The sequence below is a fragment of the Cebus imitator genome, unplaced genomic scaffold, assembly GCF_001604975.1.
Source record: "Cebus imitator isolate Cc_AM_T3 unplaced genomic scaffold, Cebus_imitator-1.0 Scaffold31, whole genome shotgun sequence".
In the NCBI taxonomy this organism is placed as follows: domain Eukaryota; kingdom Metazoa; phylum Chordata; class Mammalia; order Primates; family Cebidae; genus Cebus; species Cebus imitator.
Genome location: NW_016107346.1, coordinates 8,765,471 through 8,784,091, shown reverse-complemented (window position 1 = coordinate 8,784,091; position 18,621 = coordinate 8,765,471). Strand labels below are relative to the sequence as shown.

Genomic DNA, 18,621 nt, shown 5'->3' with positions numbered 1-18,621 from the left:
TCATGAAAACACCACAGAGATTTCAAAATGAGAGACATAAAGAGTGCTTCCTTTATGAGAGAGCTATGCTTTGTCTTACGGAGGCAAGAGTAGCTTTTTTTTTTTTTTTTTAAATACAATTAATTTTTGTATGTTGATCCTTCATTCTGCAGTCTTATAACTCATTTTTATAACTTTAAATTTTTTTGTGAATTTCTTAGAATTGTCTACAAAAAGCGACCACATCAACTGTGAATAGTTTCACCTCTTTCTTTCCAATCTGGATGTCTTTTATTTTTTTATTTCCTTATCCAACTGTCCTGGCTAACACCTCCAGTCAAATTTTGAGTAGAACTGGCAACAGCCACTATTTTTTTTCAATTATTTTCCTAGTAGTTCCACTGGAGATTATAATGAACATTTGAATTTATAGTAACCTAGTTTAAATTAATATCAACTTGGTTTTAATAGTATACAAAAAACTTAATTCTACATAGCTCTATCATCTCTTTTTTTTGTAGTGTTATTGTTATACAAATTGCATCTTTATACACTGCATGTATTTAAAAATGCAGGTTTATAATTACTATTCTATGCAGTTTCCCATAAGTCACATAGAAGAAAAAGGTTACAAATAAAAGTATGTATCTGTCTTTTATATTCCAATATTTAATGCTTTCTATTTATTCATGCAGATCCAGTTACTAATAGCCTTTAATTTTAGCCTGAAGGACTTTAATATATCTTACACAAGAGACTTGCTAGTGACACATTCTTTCAGTTTTTATCTGCCAGTCTTAATATTTTCTTCACCTTTAAAGTTAGTTTTGCTGGACATACATTTTTGGTTTACAGTTGTTTTATTTCAATACTTTGAATATGTCATCCCATTGCCTATGGCTTCCATGGTTCCTGATGAGAAATTGGCTGTTACTCTACTACACATCATTTGCAATCCAGCTTCTACTTTGCTGCTTCTGAGATTTTCTCTTTGTTTTGGCTATCAGCTGTTTAATTATTTTATTTCTAGACATGAAGCTTTTTTAGTTTATTCTATATGATGTCATTGATATTCTTGGATCTACAGATTAGTGGTTTTTATCAAATTTGGGGAGTTTGGGTTATTATTTCTTCAAGTATTCTTTCTGCTCCTTTATCTTTTCCTCTTTCATATTTGTGTGTTTGATCTACCAGTGGTTCTTATATTTTGATGTGTTTTCATTATGGTAGTTTTTCTTTCACTTTCAGGCATAGGACTCCTTTATGCATTTCTTTTTGGATTGTTCAAGTGGTAATGAATTCCCTCAGCTTTTTCTTGCCTTGAAAAGACTTATTTCTTCTTTGTTTATGAAGTGTAACTTTGCTGGGTTTAGTATCCTTGACTGACACTATTTTTCTTTCACACTTTGAACCTGTCATCCCTTTCTCTCCTGATCTGTAAGGTTTCTGCTGAGAAATCTGCTGTTAGTCTGATGGGAGGTTTTAATACGTGACTAGCAGATTTTCTCTTGCTGGTTTTAGAGTTTTTTCATTGACTTTGATTTTTGACAGTTTGACTGTCATGTGCTATGAAGAAGACATTGAATTGTATCTATCTGGTTTTCTTTGAGCCTCCTGAATCTAGATACCTAAATCTCTTGGTGAACGTTAGAAGTCTTCATCTACTTTTCTGTTAAATAGGCTTTCTATCTCTTTCATTTTCTCTTTACCTTCTAGGACATCAAAAATTTGAATATTTCGTTGCTTTATGGTGTATCATAAGTCATAAGCCTTTTTCATTCTTTTTTATCCTTTTTTCTTTATTTTTGTCTGACTGGGTTATTTCAAAAGACTTGTCTTCAAGTTTTGAGAGTTTTTCTTCTACCTTATCTATTCTATTGTTAAACCTTTGATTGTATTTTGTATTTCATTCACTGAATTCTTCAGTTTCAGATTTTCTATTTGGTTCTTTTTTATGATATCTATTTCTTTGATAAATTTTTCATTCATGTCCTGATTTGTTTTTCTAATTTCTTTGTATTGTTTTTGGTATCCTCTTATCTCACTGAACTTCTTTAGTATCAAACTAAATTATTTTTTATTTGGATCTCTTATTGGAGAATCATTGTGTTCCTTGTGAACTAAGTGTGCCAGTCCCTGGGCCTTGAGGCAGTGTATACTAGCAACAATGTTAGCAGGTTTAGGTAGGCTGATGCTTGGGCCTCCAGGAGACTTACTTGGGTGCTAGGAATGGCAGCAATGGGCCAGGCAGGTAGTTGGGTTCTCGATCTCCTGGGCAGTAGGTATGGCATAAGCAATGGCAGTAGCAATGGTGGGAGTAGGACAACCCTCTGGGACCCAAGCTGTTTGCACTGGTGTTGGTGATGGCTGCAATAGGCTGAGGGGGCCAATCCCCAGACTCACAGCTGGTGCATGCATGTGGATGCCCCAGTTGTGCTGGTATCAGTAGGGTGAATGGGCTCAATCTCAGACCCTGGGAGGAGTGTTCAAGTGCCAATGCTGGTGGACTCACCTGGGCAATCATCAGGCACCCAGACAGTGTGGTCAGGTACTGGGAATGTGCAGCAGGTCAGGTGGACCTGCCCTCAGACTCCCCAAACTTGTGTGGTAGGAGGGGTGGGGTGATCCCCAGGTCACTGGCAGAATGCTTAGGTGGGAGCAGCAGCAGCTGCACTGCAGGACTGACACTGAGGAGGACAAGCTTGCTTTTAGTAGGAGCAACTGTAAGCAGGTGGCTGAGTGGCTCAAGTTTCTCTTACACCTCAGCCCACAGCCACCAAGAGCAACAGCAGTTGTGGTCAGTGGAATTTGTCCTCAGGGCATGTGTATAGCACAGTTGCCTGTCTGTTGGGAGGAGGCCAGGACAGTGTTGCTGCCCACGGCTCCCATTCACTCCCCTCAACAGTAGTGGCTGTGGGCAATGGGGATCCAGGGATACGGAGATATAGAAGCTGTTGAGCCCAAAGGCTGGACAGTCAGGTAGGGCTGGGCTCTCAAAATGGCACCATGCTGTATCTTTTTAGGACTAGAGATTTGTGAAACCCAGTGTGAGCTCTCTCTAGAGCAATGCCTTCATGTGGTCTTCAGGCAGCTCCTTATGTTAGCTTTAGGGCACTCTAGGGCCCAAGGGCTCTGCCATAGCTAGGATTATAGGAGTTTGTGGCAGGATGTGGACCTCTAGGGGTCTCTCATTTACCCTTTCCCCACATTAGGGAGCTTCTACAGACTCACAGCCAATCCTGGCCAAACATGCTACCTCACTTCCCTCTCCTTTGCTTTCAGTGTTTCCCGTCACTTCTCTGTTTAATTCCAGCGTTCTTTCTTAGATAATCTCTTCAAAGTGTGATTATATACTGCTATTTTGGTTCCTCTCTGTGGAAGAGATGAGTACCAGTCTAGTCAGCCATCTTGAAGGCTTTTTCTCTCAAATTTGCTTTTAAATTCTGATGATTATTTTATATGGTTATTTTGACTTTTCAACTCCAGAATTTCTATTTATTTTTCATACATAATTTATATCTCTTTGTTATTCTCTATTAAGACATTATTCTTATGCTTTTTTAGGTATTTAGACATAGTTTCTTTTAGCTCTTTAAAAATATTTTAAGTATCTAATTTAAAGTCCTTGTTTAATAAATCCAGTATCTAGGCTTCCTCAAGGACACTTTCTGTTGATTATTTTTTTCATTTGTAAGGACTATACTTTCTTATTTCTTTGCCTAACTCTAAATTTTTTTCTAAAAATTTATATATATATATATATTTTTTTGGGACGGAGTTTCGCTCTTGTTACCCAGGCTGGAGTGCAATGGCGCGATCTCGGCTCACCGCAACCTCCACCTCCTGGGTTCAGGCAATTCTCCTGCCTCAGCCTCCTGAGTAGCTGGGACCACAGGCACACGCCACCATGCCCAGCTAATTTTTTGTATTTTTAGTAGAGACGGGGTTTCACCGTGTTGACCAGGATGGTCTCGATCTCTTGACCTCGTGATCCACCCGCCTCGGCCTCCCAAAGTGCTGGGATTACAGGCTTGAACCACCGCGCCCGGCTAAAAATTTATATTTTAAATTATATGATGTGGTTGTTCTTGATATCTGATTCAACACTCTCCCCATGCATTGGTATTTTGTTGGTTTTTGTTGTTTCTGTTTGGTGACTTTTCATGAACTAATTATGTTAAGTCTGTATTCTTTGCCATGTGTAGCCACTGACATCTCTGGTCAATTAGCTTATTGGTAAGCTAGTTATTGAACAGGGATTATTGTATATACCTGTAACCAATAGACTTATCCAATCTTGTCTGAAAAACCCTTTGTGTTGGAGTATGCCTTCTTCACTCAGCCAGACAACCAACAACTCTGCCTTAGCCTTCATTTCCTGCCTACGCAGAGCCTCAGGGTCATCAGAAGTGAGAATTTAGGGACTTCTCAGGTCTTTACTGATCATGTGTAGATCCCTTGGCATGCACTCAGCCTACATCTGAATGTGGCCTTATAGATTCCCAAGAATACATCAGAGGATTTCAAACCCTCTATGGATATCTCACTCTCTAGCCTATTATTTGCCCCAACTGTTATCTCTACCTCAGGCAGTCTCAAAGTTGAACAATTGCCTCTAAATAGTTTTGATAAATGCTCTTGGAGAAAGATTTTTTTCCCTGGATGAGCTCTGAGTCAGAACAAATAAAAGCAGCCTTGCAAGTAGGGTGGTCCAGGTATCCACCAGACAAGTCAAGTAATAACAATTTTCCAGGAATGAGGCTCTGGAGGAACTCCAGTTCTATTCTGTGTCTTCTGGTGATTGTCAGGCTGCTGGTTTTTATCTTGATTGTGGGATACTATCTTTCAATACTACCATAGAGCTAAAAAGAGATGAATGGGAATAAGGGAAGTTAAAATGCAATGAAGATCACTGTTTTTAGTGAGATTCAGCCAATTGTCTTGAATAAATGCTCTCTAGAATGCTATAAGCTTTTGGTTAATTTCCAAAGTTCTGAAAGCTGATTATGGCAATTTTTTTCTAGGTTTCTCACTGCTTTTATGAAGGAGAGAATTTATGGAAGTCCTTACTCCACCATTTTCACTGAAATCATTTCAAATATTTTCTTTTTCTAACAAAAATCAAAATTCCTCAATTTGATTCAAACCTCTACTCAAATTGTATCCTAGCCAAACTTACTTACTTTCACTTCCTCACCCTCCTTCAATTACATGAAGTCTTTACTTCCACCAGTTGATTTCCTTCATGCTGCCAGAATATATGACTCCCATTCCTACTGGTGGCCATTTTTATACTGTTACTCTCAGTTGGACTGTTCCTTCCTTCCCCCACTCTGCCTTCAAAATGGCATTCATTTAATGGGTCCTGCTCACATCCTCCCTGAGTCTTCCCAAGCACTCTTACCCATAAAGATCTCTCTTGTCCCTTCTGATGGCACCTAGAGCCTCTTGCATTCATTGTCATCAGTTGACTTTATATTGTTTTATATTGCTCCTTTTTATGAATCAAGAGTAGCTTTAACAGTCAGAAAATTTCAGAATGTTCCTTGGAGTCACCAAGGAGTAACAATGCATACTCAGGATGGGGTACAGTGGCCTCAGGGATGGAGGCTGGACCCAGCCCCTCCCCTGCTTCCCAGCCCAGCCCCACATCTGTCTATCCACTGATAAGGTCTCTATGTGAGACTTATTTGAACAAAGGACTCTGGCATATACATATAAAAATTTTAAGGTTTCAAATCACTATTTTGGAGCGAGGAGGAATGGTCTTTAGACAAGCCATACATCTTCACATTGAAATTCCAGTCCCCTCAGAAAATTTTTGAGATAAATGATTGAGAATTGGGGTACACGAATGTTAATCGCTCTTTATCTTCAGTGATACCAAGAAGCCTGCACTGGCAACCTGTGTGAGGGGGTGACCCCTCGCTGAGTGCCCCCAAGAGGAAGGCCTGACCAAGTCTCTGTCCCCTGAGACCTCCCTGCACCAAGGTCTTTCACCAAATTGGAGGCCCAGTTTTTAAGTTATTGGAATTATTTTTATAGTGGAAAGTCATAAGGAAGAATGAAAACACTTCATTTGAATAAAACGTTTTACACCCTGAAAATACCAAAAATAAAATTGTCTTGAGTTTTTCATTTCTACTTAGATCTTTTTAATTGGCTCAATTATTTAAAAGCTGTCTGGCATATTTGTGAGGATAAGGTAATAGAAAAAGGCTATTCTCTGCGACAGAGAACAACAACTAGAAACAAGGGCACCTTAAATCCTGGATCCATCTTCTGGTGTAGCTATTTTGAATGAGCCTTGGGGCACGGGTGTTCGTGTCTGACAGAAGAAAGGTCTTTTTGTGTTACTCCCTGAGTGGAGCCCAAAGCAATCATCACCAAAGAAAACAATTTTCATCCCACTTCTCCAGGACCAAAGGCTTAAAAATGCATTGGTTTCAGTGCCCCATCACATGTGGCCAACAGCAGTGGATTCCAATGATTCAAGTTTCTCAGGGCTTGAGAAGGGGGAAACTAAGTGTCATATTCCCCAGCCTTGTGCTGAAAGGCCACCTCTGTTTACTCTCATGTCCCCAAACCCATCTTGGTGGAAAACACCAGATGCTCCACCGAGTGCAAAGTTAATTACCAGTTCCAGTTCTCATGGGAGCCCCTGTCCTCACCCAGTGACAAGAAACCTTCACCTTACCAACATTAACTCCTCTTTGCAAATAAACGTAGAACTTGAGCCTTACAAGGTGAAAATTATGTTGTCTCTCAAAGCAGTCTCTCAGTTCTGCTAGTTGTTCTTGTTCTTGCCAGCTACCAACTTCAGGGGACCCCTTCCTTGGAAGGCATCGTCCCCACATGAGATCTTAGAATAGCAGCCTGCAAGTGGGATGGAAGCTCCAGGGCTGTCGTGGTCTGGTCTGTTCATTTTACAGAGACTGAGGCCCTGTCAAGTCCTTGCCCCAGGCTCTTCCAGGAGCCACAAGCAGGACAGAGCCTGGCCCCAGGACTCTTAATTTCCCAGGGAGACTCTAGCTCCCCATTCTTGCATTAGTTGCCAAAAGTATCTCCCTTTTTTCATTGTGTCCTTGGAGACTCCAAATGTCACCTCAGACATTCAGTTCCTCTCCCCACTTCCCACCTCCCTCCATCTGCCTGGTAAATCAGTTTCTGGAAGAAGTAACTAACGGGGTTTACTATGTAAACACCCCCAGGCATTTAATACGGGTAAAGCTCTAGAACTAAAAGAAAGACATTGATCTGGCAGAATTTCAGGCATTGAGAAAGAAATGGGACGAGGCATAGGGAAGAAATAGGACCCCCATCAGGCCCCTGGAACTTGCATCATGTAAGGCTCTCCCTGTTCTTCATGGCTGGTTGTGCCTTTAAGGGCACAGAAATCCACATGAAATTGCCAACTTTTGCTTTATTTGCTTTCCTGAAGATCAGGAAACTTAAGCCCAGAGAGGGTAAGTGACCATCCACAGAACACTCAGCCTGCAGGTGCTGGAGCAGGGACTCAAACCAGGACCTGCCACCTTTCCACGCTGCCTCCTCCCCGCGAGTGGGCGTCATAGATCCTGTTCACATGCAACAGCTCTCACTGCTGCTGGTTGCAGGCCTGCTTTGTAATCCAGGGTGGGTTTTGCCCTCCTCACCCACCCACCAGCTCTGATGTCATCTGATTCTTTTGCTGCAAATGCAAATAAGTCTGGTCTCAGGATGTGCCCTCATGCAATTAGCAGAAACCAGGCTACACTAAAATGCTGGGCTGACTGCTTGGTGCCTAGAGCTTCCTGAGGAGCTGCTGGTGGCGGCAGAACACCTCCATCCTTGGGATTGCCTCCAGATCTTCCAGGCACACAGGCTGTGACAGGGCCCCCACTCAGCTATCAGCTGCCATCACCGCCACCCCCATGCCAGCTGCTCAAACCCAAGGACCTCTGCCACCTCCTCCTGCAACCAACCTAGGTGCATTGGAACATGCATCCCACCTTTATAGTATACAGAATATGAAGAGGGCAAGGGAAGCGTAGCTTCTGGACTGCAGCAGGGCCTCTGACAGGGTCTTTTACGTGTACACAAATCAGATGAGAATGGGTTTCTTATGAATATAAGGGGATAATTCAATCCGATGGTTTGGAAAAAAAAGAGCCATGCCTACAGTGCCGCCGTATGGATTAGAGCAGTGTCTCCAGTGGCATGCCACAGGGCTCAGTCCTCAGCTGTCCTATTAATTTCGTTTTCATCTGTGCCATATAGGAGAATACAGGGCAGCTTCATGGAGTGGATGACAGCAAGTTTTGAAATGGTAAAGTGCATGTGGTTGGCAAACAGTAAAGAGTCAATAAATGGCACGTGGTTTGTGTATTGTGTTTGTGAGTAGGATGATGTTGAAAGGAAAGGTGAGTGTATTCTCTGCATACCAAGTCTTCTAAAACATTGAGTGATTCAGATCAATGGGAAGGTCCAATACTTAATTCCAAAAAAGTAACTGCACATGCACAAGGCAGGGTCCTCTGGCTGGCGGCCTGTGTTACAAGACTGCTTTGGGGTTTTGCTGATGGTAGCTGGGGACCATCAAAAACACACAAAACAGCAAAGTCTTCCCAGCATGGGCTCCAATCACAGCAGGGTGGCCTCAGTCTCTCTGCCCAGTCAAGCAAGACCCCAGGAATTTGCTCATGGGAGAAGGACCACGATAAGGAAGAGACTTGACCCCCAGGAGCAAGGGCTGGGTAAGCTGGGGGTTACTGGCCTGGAAACCCAGATGCCACACAGGTCCCTGTCAGTCATTAAAAGTAGAAGATGAAGCTGCCGGACTCCCTGTGGTTCCAGCAGAAAACATAGCCTCAATATAGGGAGGCTGACGGAGGGAAGAATCTACGGGCAGGTGGGGCAGTCAAGGGATGGCCCAGACAGACTGGGTGGTGGGAGCCAGCTCCCTGCTGCTGGAGAAGGCAGGAAGGAATCTGTAGAAGAGGGGAAGCAGCAGCCCGGCCACTGTGATTCAAGGACTCTGACTTCTAATCAATCACCAGGGAGAGGCTGAAGCTTTTCCCTGGTGTTAATTCTTGCCTCCTTGTTAAGAAGGCTGATTAGGTTGGAACAGGTCACGTGATAGAATTAATTTGTCTTGCCTGGGCTCCTCAAGACTCATAGACTGAAGTGCAAATCCCTAGAGGCCAATGCCTGGCTGGCTTTTAATCAGGCTGATCAGGCTTCAGCCCCAGGAGGTTTAAAAGAAAGGAAAATATTCCCAAACACATTCCTAGTCTTATTCCAGGCAATTCGACCAGACTTTGCTGCTGCGACTGATGCTCGTACGGAGTTGAGGGCACCTGTCCTTTCTGGGCTCACACTTTCCACAACGGATTGCACAGGGGAGGCACCACCCCTTACCTCTGCTTAGAAGGAGAGAGAACCTAGAGTTTGGCGAAAGGGATGATGGGAAGTGGAGTCTCATTTGAAAGCACTGTACAAATTATTTGAACTGTGTACAGAGGCCAGGTCAGTTCTGTACAGTATTCCAGGGCCTTCGTGTTAACCAGTGGGTTCCCAGGAAGGCTGCCAGACAAGCCCACAAGACACTGCCCAGGCGTGTGGCTGCAGCACACGCAGTGAGAAGGGAGGATCAGGAAGGGCCTAAGGAGCAGGTATTCAATTTGCCCTCAGAAGATGAAATTCAGTAGGCAGAGTAGTGTTGGAACCAAAATCCTCGTTCTAGAATCATTTTGTGGAAGCAGCTACTTTGGCTTGAGATGGCTCCGGGCCCCCCCCCCCAGCATGTGCTGCCACTTTCCCGTCCCTTCACCTAACCCTGGATGGTAGCTACCTTCCTCGCTATAAAGGAAAGGCCACATTTGTCCCAAAAGCCAGGATCTGCAGGAGGCAAACAAAAGTGGGGAGCCCCTGGGATGAGGATCTGTGAGGGTGACTTTCCCTATTAAACAGGACATCTGACCATCTCACTCCTGGCTGTATCCAGGAGGTAGATGAGCTTGAAATCAATTCTGCTTGCTGCATATCTGATTTTCTAGAGCCCACTTGCCATGCGAGGAGACATCGTCTGTGCTGCAGCCGGGGATCGCTATGGAGACCAGAGGACTGGCTGACTCAGGGCAAGGCTCCTTCACCAGCCAGGGGCTCACCAGGTAACTGACCAGACTCAATACCCACCTTGCATGGGGGACACTTCGGCAGAAAGAAGGTAGCGACGTCTCAGGAAGAAGTGCTAGGTGGGGGTGGAGCTGAAGATTTGGAAATGAAAGTGTCAGGAGCAGAGCAGCCCACAATCTATCAGTGAGTAATTTCCTCTTGGGTCAGATGTTCTGAGCTCAGAAAAGTCTAAGAAAAACTACCTTTATCTGAAATTGCTTAATAAAAACTGACATTGAAGTACTTGCTCAGTTTTAGAAGAATTCAGGAAAAAAAGCCAACCAGAGAAGGTGGTAAGAGCAGCCAACCGTGGGAGGCCTTTGATTGGGTGGTGTGCTGAGGGTGATGAGGGTGAAGTCTGCAATAGCTCTGGCAGGGTCTCACAGATGCGCATCTGGACCCCAGGCAGCTGTCCTTGCAAAAGCATTTGTTTGCAAGATTAGTGGGACTCCAAGTGCTGCCTCCCTCTGATGACATCCGTACTCCAGCTTCAACAGGTACCCCATCTTGAGGAGGTCATTTCACCTTTTCAAGACTTGTCTAGAAATGCATCCAACAATGGCTACCCCGCAGGTGGCTTGAAAGCTGCATCAGAGCCAAGCCACAACTCATGGCAGGTGCTCAGCAAACACCAGGCCCATTATTTCTTTCCACCATATTGTTTTTTCCAACGCCAGAGTTGTATGTAGTCATATATTCTACACTTCATACTTAAGGTTACTGCAAAAGAAATTCACTTGTCTACTTATTCTTCATGCTTTTCACTACGAAAGATGCTACTCCACCATTGTTCATTTAACTAGTTCATTGCAGCTGGGCATTTAAGTGATGTTCAGTGTTTTTGTTTTACCAATAAAATGCTGTCTTAAGGTTCTTTGTCATAAGAAAGAAGGAGAACTACTCAGTAGGGCTGGTATAGGAAGCCAGCAACACAAGCTATCTCAGGGAAACAGCTAGCAGGGCTGGAGGGAGGGGACCAGGGGAGGCAGCCGCCTTTCCCCTCCCACTTTTCTCATGGAGTTTTGTGGTCTTTGTGCTTCTTTCAGCATGTCCCCTCCGTTCTGGCTCTCTCTGTTCCCATCAGGCTGAAAACAGCCTTCGCCATGTGACCTTGAGTTGAAGCACCCAACCCCATCTTGGAGTGGCTCTCAGTGCAGGGGCTGGAGTGGCTGTCTGTGCATCAGTTGTCTGTCCTAGTCCTGTTGTCTGAGGCTGGAGGAGGGAGTATGACCTCAGTTGCACCCTCTCGGCAGAGGAAGGGTGTGGGTACAGGAAGTGTCTGCAGCAGAGAGGCTGGGCTGGGCAGATACCTCAAAGTATGTCTGTGGCAGCAGCTGTAAGCATCTGTCTACAGGGGCATTTTCTTAGTCAATGTATTCCCTTAGGCTAAGATTGTAAGCGTGTGATAAGGGCCAAGGTATGTGACAATTTATGGCTTAGTTCCAGGTTGTTCAGTACAGACTCTGGCCGGGACACTCCATCCAGGGGAAGGCACTGCAGATGCCAAATCGGGGAAACCAGAAGCCAAGAAACAAAGTGGAGCCTCTGGGCCTGTTCCCCGTTGCTCCCCTCTGGCAGAGACACCAGCGGTGTCTTCAGCAGGGCGAAGGAAAGGCCCCTCATGGGCCAGCGCAGGCTCAGATGCGCTCTGGGGACTGGCACTACGTTTGCAGGTGCTGGAGCTCATGACAAGGTCCTGGCAGGGCCGGGCTCCGGGAGAGGGCTCAGGGCAAGTTGCAAAGGAACCTCCCAGGCCTGGGGAGAAAACTCTAGTTTGTATAAGAAAACATGAATAAGATAAAAACTAGGAAAAGACTCCAAGTTGTACCTGGATGCCTGTTCTTTTAAGCCTTGCATTATCAGATCTCAGGGGTTTTAAAATAAATAAACAAACAAATAAATCAAAAGCTTGCTCTGGATGTTGTCATGGTATAAAACCCACATTGCTTTACTCTCCCTGTGCTTGGCTGTCATAACAAAGGGCTCTCCATTGGGCAAAAGGATTGAGCTAACCCTCATTTGAAGGATCGTGCCTTAGGCAGCGTCCAAGTGCTACAAGGGCAAATCATAATAAAGAGAGTGTCCCTTTCGGGGACACACTGCCCCTGACTGCAGGGTGGAGGGAGAAGGGGATAAATGGTCTCCATGGAGCCGAGATGCAAACTTAGACCACAGGCTCCCAGCACCCACGCCCTGCTGGCAGTCCCTGCTTCTGCCAGGACCCTCCAGACAGAGAGTCGGGGGAGGGAGAGAGAGGGAAAGAGTGGGAGGTTGGGGTGGGGAGCTTTTCCTCTCCTGGCTCAGTGCCTGTGTCGCCTTCCAGGTTGTCGCGCCTCGTCTTTTCGCTGCGCGGGTGGGCCGCCAGGCACGTGCACCACCAGGACCAGGGACTGGCCTCTTTTCCGGATCGTTTTCATGGAGCCGAACTTAAGGAGGTGTCTAGCCAAGAAAGCAACGCCCAGGCAACTGTGGACATCCAGGAGCCAGAAGACAGAGGGAGAAGGTAAGGAACAGGAAAAAAGAAGGCCCTCCTGTGCCCGCTGGGGCTGGGCAGGAAGCCTCTGCTTTGGTGGGTCCTGTTTGGTTGCAGCACAGGTGACCTGGAACCTCATCCCCGTGTGCTGTTCACTGAAGAAAGTGTTTCCCCTGGGGGTAGCACTTCATGCTCTAACAGCCGCCACTGAGTCCGAGAGGCCTTGAAGGAGAGGAAACCCTTGAACCAGAGCCCTCAGCCTCATTTGGCTGCTGACCTCATCCTACACAGAGCTCTCATTAGGGTCCCCTGGAAATCATGTTCTCAGAAACTCATCTGGGGATGCCGGCCTTACCCATCTCTCTTCATCAAAGGACCTTAATCCTAGACTGCACTGTGACCCATCTTGCTCAAAAACAGGGCCTTTTATAGCAGGATCCCTGGGGAGTGCCTAAATGGTACCCTCAATGTTATGTGTAGACACACGTGCATTCTTCTGGGAAGAGGGTCCACAGGTTGGTCAGAATTTTCAAGGGGAGTCATCGGTGTCCCAGATCAGGTTGAGAAACACCAGGTGGGGAAGGGCGCAATGGTGGGAGTAGAGTGAGGGGTGAGAGAGTGCTGGCTTTCTGGAGGGAAGATCTGCAGAACCCGGGCCTCTGTACATCTTCTTGCATCGCTCCCACCCTGACTGGGAGATAAACCTGCAGTCAGACTGGCACCCCCTTACACACAGACACAGGGCCACTGCCTCCCCTTCTTCTTGTTGGTGAAAAGTCTCCCCAGCAGGTGGTCTGCAGAGAGACCCTTGGGCCAGCACAGGTTGAATCAATTGTCGCTGAGCATAGAGGGTCTCTTTAGGACACTCAGGTCTGCCTGGAACGGAGAGGTGAGACATGGAGGGGAAGCTGACCCCCCCTCAGCCTCCCAAACAGGTAGATTCTCGCCCAGAAACTACTTTCTGAAAGGTGAGAAGGGGGGATCAAAAAACTCTGTTGCATTATCTTCCAGATAATGCTGAGATCTATAAGATGTAAAGATGGAAATAAGCATGATTATTGCAGAACAGACAGTCCCTATATAATTTGCTAGAGTTTTCTCTAGCTTTTTAGCCATCTGCTTTTATGTCAATGAGGAGAAGATGGGTTCAGGTTTGAGGCTTTTCAAATGGGCATATGAGGGTCCCTGGGGCAGGAAGGTGATGAAGTCTCGGGGAAAACCCGTGGCTCTTTCTGGAGTGTCCATTTGAATTCCATATTTGTGTGGAGTGACAGTGGGTATTTGTATGTCATAGATTATGCAGGGGATGGCAAACTGCATAATCATTTTTAAGATAGTATATGAGAGCTCAAGGACACGTCTTGCCAGTGACTGCTTTAGGACACGCAGGGAAAGGCATGAGAATCCCTGGCTGAGCTGGCAATGCCAGAGTTTTCACATGCGTTCCGACCGCAAACCCTTGGGTTTCCTGGGCTGTGGGAAGGAGGCTGGAGAGGGCCTGGACACTGGCCCAGAGAAGTGCAGGGACGTCCCGGGCTCCCAGGGCTGGGCATCCAGTCCCCTCGGGGAGCACCATGAGACAGAAAGACAAGGAGGTAGACAGGTAAGAAAGAGGTCAAAGTGGAGATGGAGGGGGTAGGGGGAAGAGGTTTCTTAGCAAGCCAGCCTGACTGGTTTAATTCCTTTTGGACAAGCAAAGACTTCCTTATTTAAATTGACAAAATTACCTTCTTACATCCTTAGAGATGAATGTTAGACTATCTGTCCATTTCCCAGTGGGACCAGATGAACGGGGGAGTTGAGCTAGGACCACATCCAGGGCAGACCCCAACCACCCCACAGACATCTGATCCATCACTCACGGGCAGGGTCAGGATGGGCAGATGGTTGCGGTGGTGTGGATGGTGTCAGTGAATCGGCAAAGCTTCCAGAGGGTGAGGATTTTGAATTTTTCTGGAGGCAAAGTCTCCACTGCAAAGCCAAGTGTATACAGAGACAGGTCCTAGTTCTCCTGTGTGGGTTTGGCTTTGTGGGGTTAAGGGCACAGAGGCATGGTGAACATACAGCCGCTGCACCCCACGGAGCCAAACCTTCCCTTCTTCACAATCCCACGGTGGTTCCAGTTCCTGGGAGATTTTCAGATGAGCAGAACCAATCCAGAAATAAGCGGTTATGGCCATATATTAGATGGGGAGAGGGAGATTTGGGCAGGATGAGCTGAGGTCATATTTGGCGTTTATTTGGCTGGACATCCAGCATCGTGGAAGAAGCGCCCCGGGACTCAGGTGGGGGTGTCACCTGCCTCAGGCTCCAGTCACCGTGGTCTCCTGTGAAGAGTCTGCTTCTTAACCCAGCCATGTGAGGTGCCCTGCGAGGCTGCCTGGCTTTCTTAACCCAGCCATGTCGAAAATGTGTTCTGGCAGACAGAGATACTACCTCTTCCTATAGAACACCGTGAAGAACTGCAAAATGCAACTTTAAATAAACTGAAAACAGCAGCAATCCTGCCTATGCTCAATTACTTGTCCAGCTATTTGGAAGAGCCTTTGCAGCTGAGGGAGCAAGTCGCTGCTGCTCCAGCTGCGGGCTGCTTCCATCCTGGGCAAAAGGTGCAAGACCTCCTCCACCCAAGAGGCCTGGAAGTGCCGAGGGCAGAGGCCACAGGGGTCCACTTCTGTGCCACTCTTAGTGCCTGGCACGTAGCCCCACCCAGGGTGGAACAGAAGGAAATTGAGTGGAATGTGAGGCAGGGAAGCTGGAAGGGACTCAAACGGCTGAATCTTCATTTTTTCAAAAGCCTCAGTTTAGCCATGTTCACCCTCTCTTCCCCCAAGGCTTTTACCTAATCTAACTAATCACAAAGCATTTTGGCCTTGACAATACCACCCCGTATTCTTCAGGCTGTGAGTGCAAAGGCTGGGAGCAGTGGGGTTGGGGGGAGGGGCGCATGGTAATCCCCTGGAGAAATGGCCGCAAGGAATGGAATCTGAGTTCAGAACCTTGCTGTTCTCTCTACCTCCCTGCAGCGCCTGGCCCCTGGCCAAACACAACACTAACACCAGCAACAACAAGGAGGAGGAGTAAGTACCAGCCCAGCAGAGCCCTCCCCAGGCCCCGTGCCCGCCACCCCGTAGAAGCCTCATTTGGCCTCTCTCCCGAGTGCTCCTGCTCCCGCTCCCAGAACACCAGTAGAATATTTTAGAATCCTGTTCCTTTCGTTGGAAATCCATCCCTGTGAACAGAAGTGGGGGAGGGATGAAGTCTGTATGATTTCTTGGGGAGGGAAGTTGTTTGATCTCTTTGGCTCTCATTTTTCTCATCTGTGAAGCAAAGGAATTGGATCAGATAAATGCTTTCAGCTTTAGCACTCTATACCACGATATATCTGAGGGTGCAGAACCGGAGCTCCTTGACAGAACAGTGGAGATTCTCCTTAATGATGCAAAGGCATTTTTTTATTCTACAACCTTAGGCTCTTGTGTCCCAGTGAAATGCCCTTGTCTTAAGGCCAATTTGGGCCAATTTGGTGGCATAATCAGAGCAGTAGAAAAAGGCAATTTAAATATGTCCAGAGAATAGCCTCTTGAGAGGGTGACCTGCTGTAATTCCGTTCCGTCACCAAATCCTAAGGTGGCAGATTAGGAAGAGTATGGCACTATTGGGGAGGGGGAGGCTTACTTGGAGATTAGGAGAAAATCATGATACCAACGAGAAACGCCGATTTCTTGACTTCCGATTGACAGAGAAATGTGCCAGGGGTTTTTCTTGTTATTTCTCTTTTTGTTCCTCAGATAAAACTTTTTTCTATTTCTCTCCATGAAGGAAGCATGTCTTTTGTTTGCATAAACTTGGACATCAAATCCAGAGACCCAAATGCCAGCCATAAAGAAAAATGAGATGATTTTATCTACAAAGCAATAGCTAGAGTGATGTGTGTTCAACTTATAGCCAAACCTGACACTAGACACCCTTGCAGCCACAGTATCAAGTCTTTCAGGCAGGGAAAGGCTCCAGCTACTGAAACCACGGACAGGCCCTGGGGATTTCTAGGTGTCCTTGGCCTGGGGCTGGGGTGTGGGCAAGGATGTAGGTGGGCAGCATTGGCTGCACCTGGCTCTTCAATCTTTCCATAAATGGGCTCGCTTCACAGGTCCACTCTGAAGCCAAGAACCAAGGGACAAAACTGGGAACTGTCCCAAAATAAGGACACCTGGGCACAAAAAAGTAATTATTTATGAACACCTTCCCCCACTCTTCTACTCCATTTCTGTCATTTTCACTTGCTCTCATTGGTCCTGAATAATTTTTCCCTCCTCCATCAAACTGTTCCCAGCCAAAACCAGCATCATTTTGCAGCTCTGTGTAGGGTTCTTTTGGGGCAGTGCTGGGTGGATTTGGGGATGCAGCTGGGTGGTGCTGGGTCCTTCCTAGGCCCTCAGCTGTTTGGTTAGCCAGAGGAAAGGCCAAGAGGCCTGTAATCCAGGGCCACATATCTTGCACAAGGCAAGCTGAGCCCAATGTGATTAAACTGCAGGGCAAAGCTCACCCAATAAGCTTGAGGGCAGTGCCCTCTGCTGGTGTCTTGACATTAAGACTCCAGTGGCTGAAAACAGACGAGTTCCTGTCACCCTGGAGGACAGAGGAGGGGTAACTTTCCTTGCTCTTTTCATTTAATGGTTTTAATAACGTTTATTCCTATTCACTTTATTGAAATATGCTTGCTGAAAACTTGAAAAGCAGGAAAAGCACACAGGAGCATACACACAAAAATTACACTTCATGCTATGCTAACCATGGAATTCCACCATCAGAGATAGCCCCTCTTAACATGTTGGCAAATACACTTCCATCTTCTTCCTGGGCATATATATTGAATACATAGGCTGACAAATATATTTTATATGTACATATACTTGTTAAGAACATCTGTTTCCCAACTCAGTTACCTTAAAGCTTTGTGACTTTGGCCAAGTCTGTTAGTCCATTCTCACATTGCTATAAAGAAATGCCTGGGACTCAGTAATTCATAAGAAATGTGGTTTAATTGGCTTGAGGTTCTGCAAGCTGTACAGAAAGCACAGCAGCTTCTGCTTCTGGGGAGGCCTCAGGAAGCTTGCAAAATTAGCTTGCAATCAGCTAATTTTTGTGTTTTTAGTAGAGATGGGGTTTCACCATATTGCCAGGATGGTTTCGATCTCCTGACCTTGTGATCTGCCCACCTCAGCCTCCCAAAGTGCTGGGATTACAGGCATGAGCCACTGCGCCCAGTCGTCATCATCCTGACCTTATAGTCAACCATGACTTCCTGGGACTGAGCTGGGAGAGAAGGACCTCCAGAGTCTACCCTCCCTCCCAGCCTGTCTTCCCCTACAGGGACTCCTAATGTGAATCCCTTGAAACTAAGAGGACCCTGTCATGGACAGCCACATCTTGGGCTTCAGCCTAAAATTGCCCTACGGTCTCTAAGCAAATCCGGATCTCTAAAACCCTCCAAAACTGCAGGCTTGCAGCACAGTGTGCTGTTTGTGTCTGTGTGTTTCCAGGAAGAAGAAGGAGAAGAAGGATGGTTTCGTGGTGGATCCCTCCAGCAACCTGTACTATCGCTGGCTGACCGCCATTGCCCTGCCCGTCTTCTATAACTGGTGTCTGCTTATTTGCAGGTAGGCGACAGGGGTGGGAGGGGCAGCGGAAAGGAGGGAACCAGAGCACCAGGCCCAGGAAGCAGAGCTCCAACTCTCACTCACGAGGCCTGAGGCCTGGGTCCCTCACGGCCACCACTTAGCTCTTGTGCCTCAGTTTCTCCTTTTAGAAATAGAAGGTTTCCCAAGAGGACCATCAGGGTGCTCCGAAGCATGGGTGGAAACTGAGCTTCAAGTGGACAGCCAGGCTCCGGCACTGTGGGGCCCCCTCAAGTGGGTGGTACGAGGAGGATGCAGGGCAGTTGCTGCTCTTTGGAGGCATAAGTGGGCGGTTCTGAACATGCTGCAGGGTGGGGAGGCAGGGGGAAGCTGCTA

General features: G+C 46.5%; 1 protein-coding gene across 1 annotated transcript in view; it reads left to right on the top strand.

The window, feature by feature from the left end:
* CNGA3 (cyclic nucleotide gated channel subunit alpha 3) overlaps positions 1 to 18,621 on the top strand; it is a 64,238-nt gene that overhangs the window by 36,778 nt on the left and 8,839 nt on the right. Inside the window, exons 3-6 of the mRNA XM_017524070.2 lie at positions 10,017 to 10,130; positions 12,458 to 12,637; positions 15,634 to 15,687; positions 18,151 to 18,267. Coding sequence (XP_017379559.1) covers positions 10,017 to 10,130; positions 12,458 to 12,637; positions 15,634 to 15,687; positions 18,151 to 18,267 — 465 coding nt within the window. The remainder of the gene's footprint in view (positions 1 to 10,016; positions 10,131 to 12,457; positions 12,638 to 15,633; positions 15,688 to 18,150; positions 18,268 to 18,621) is intronic.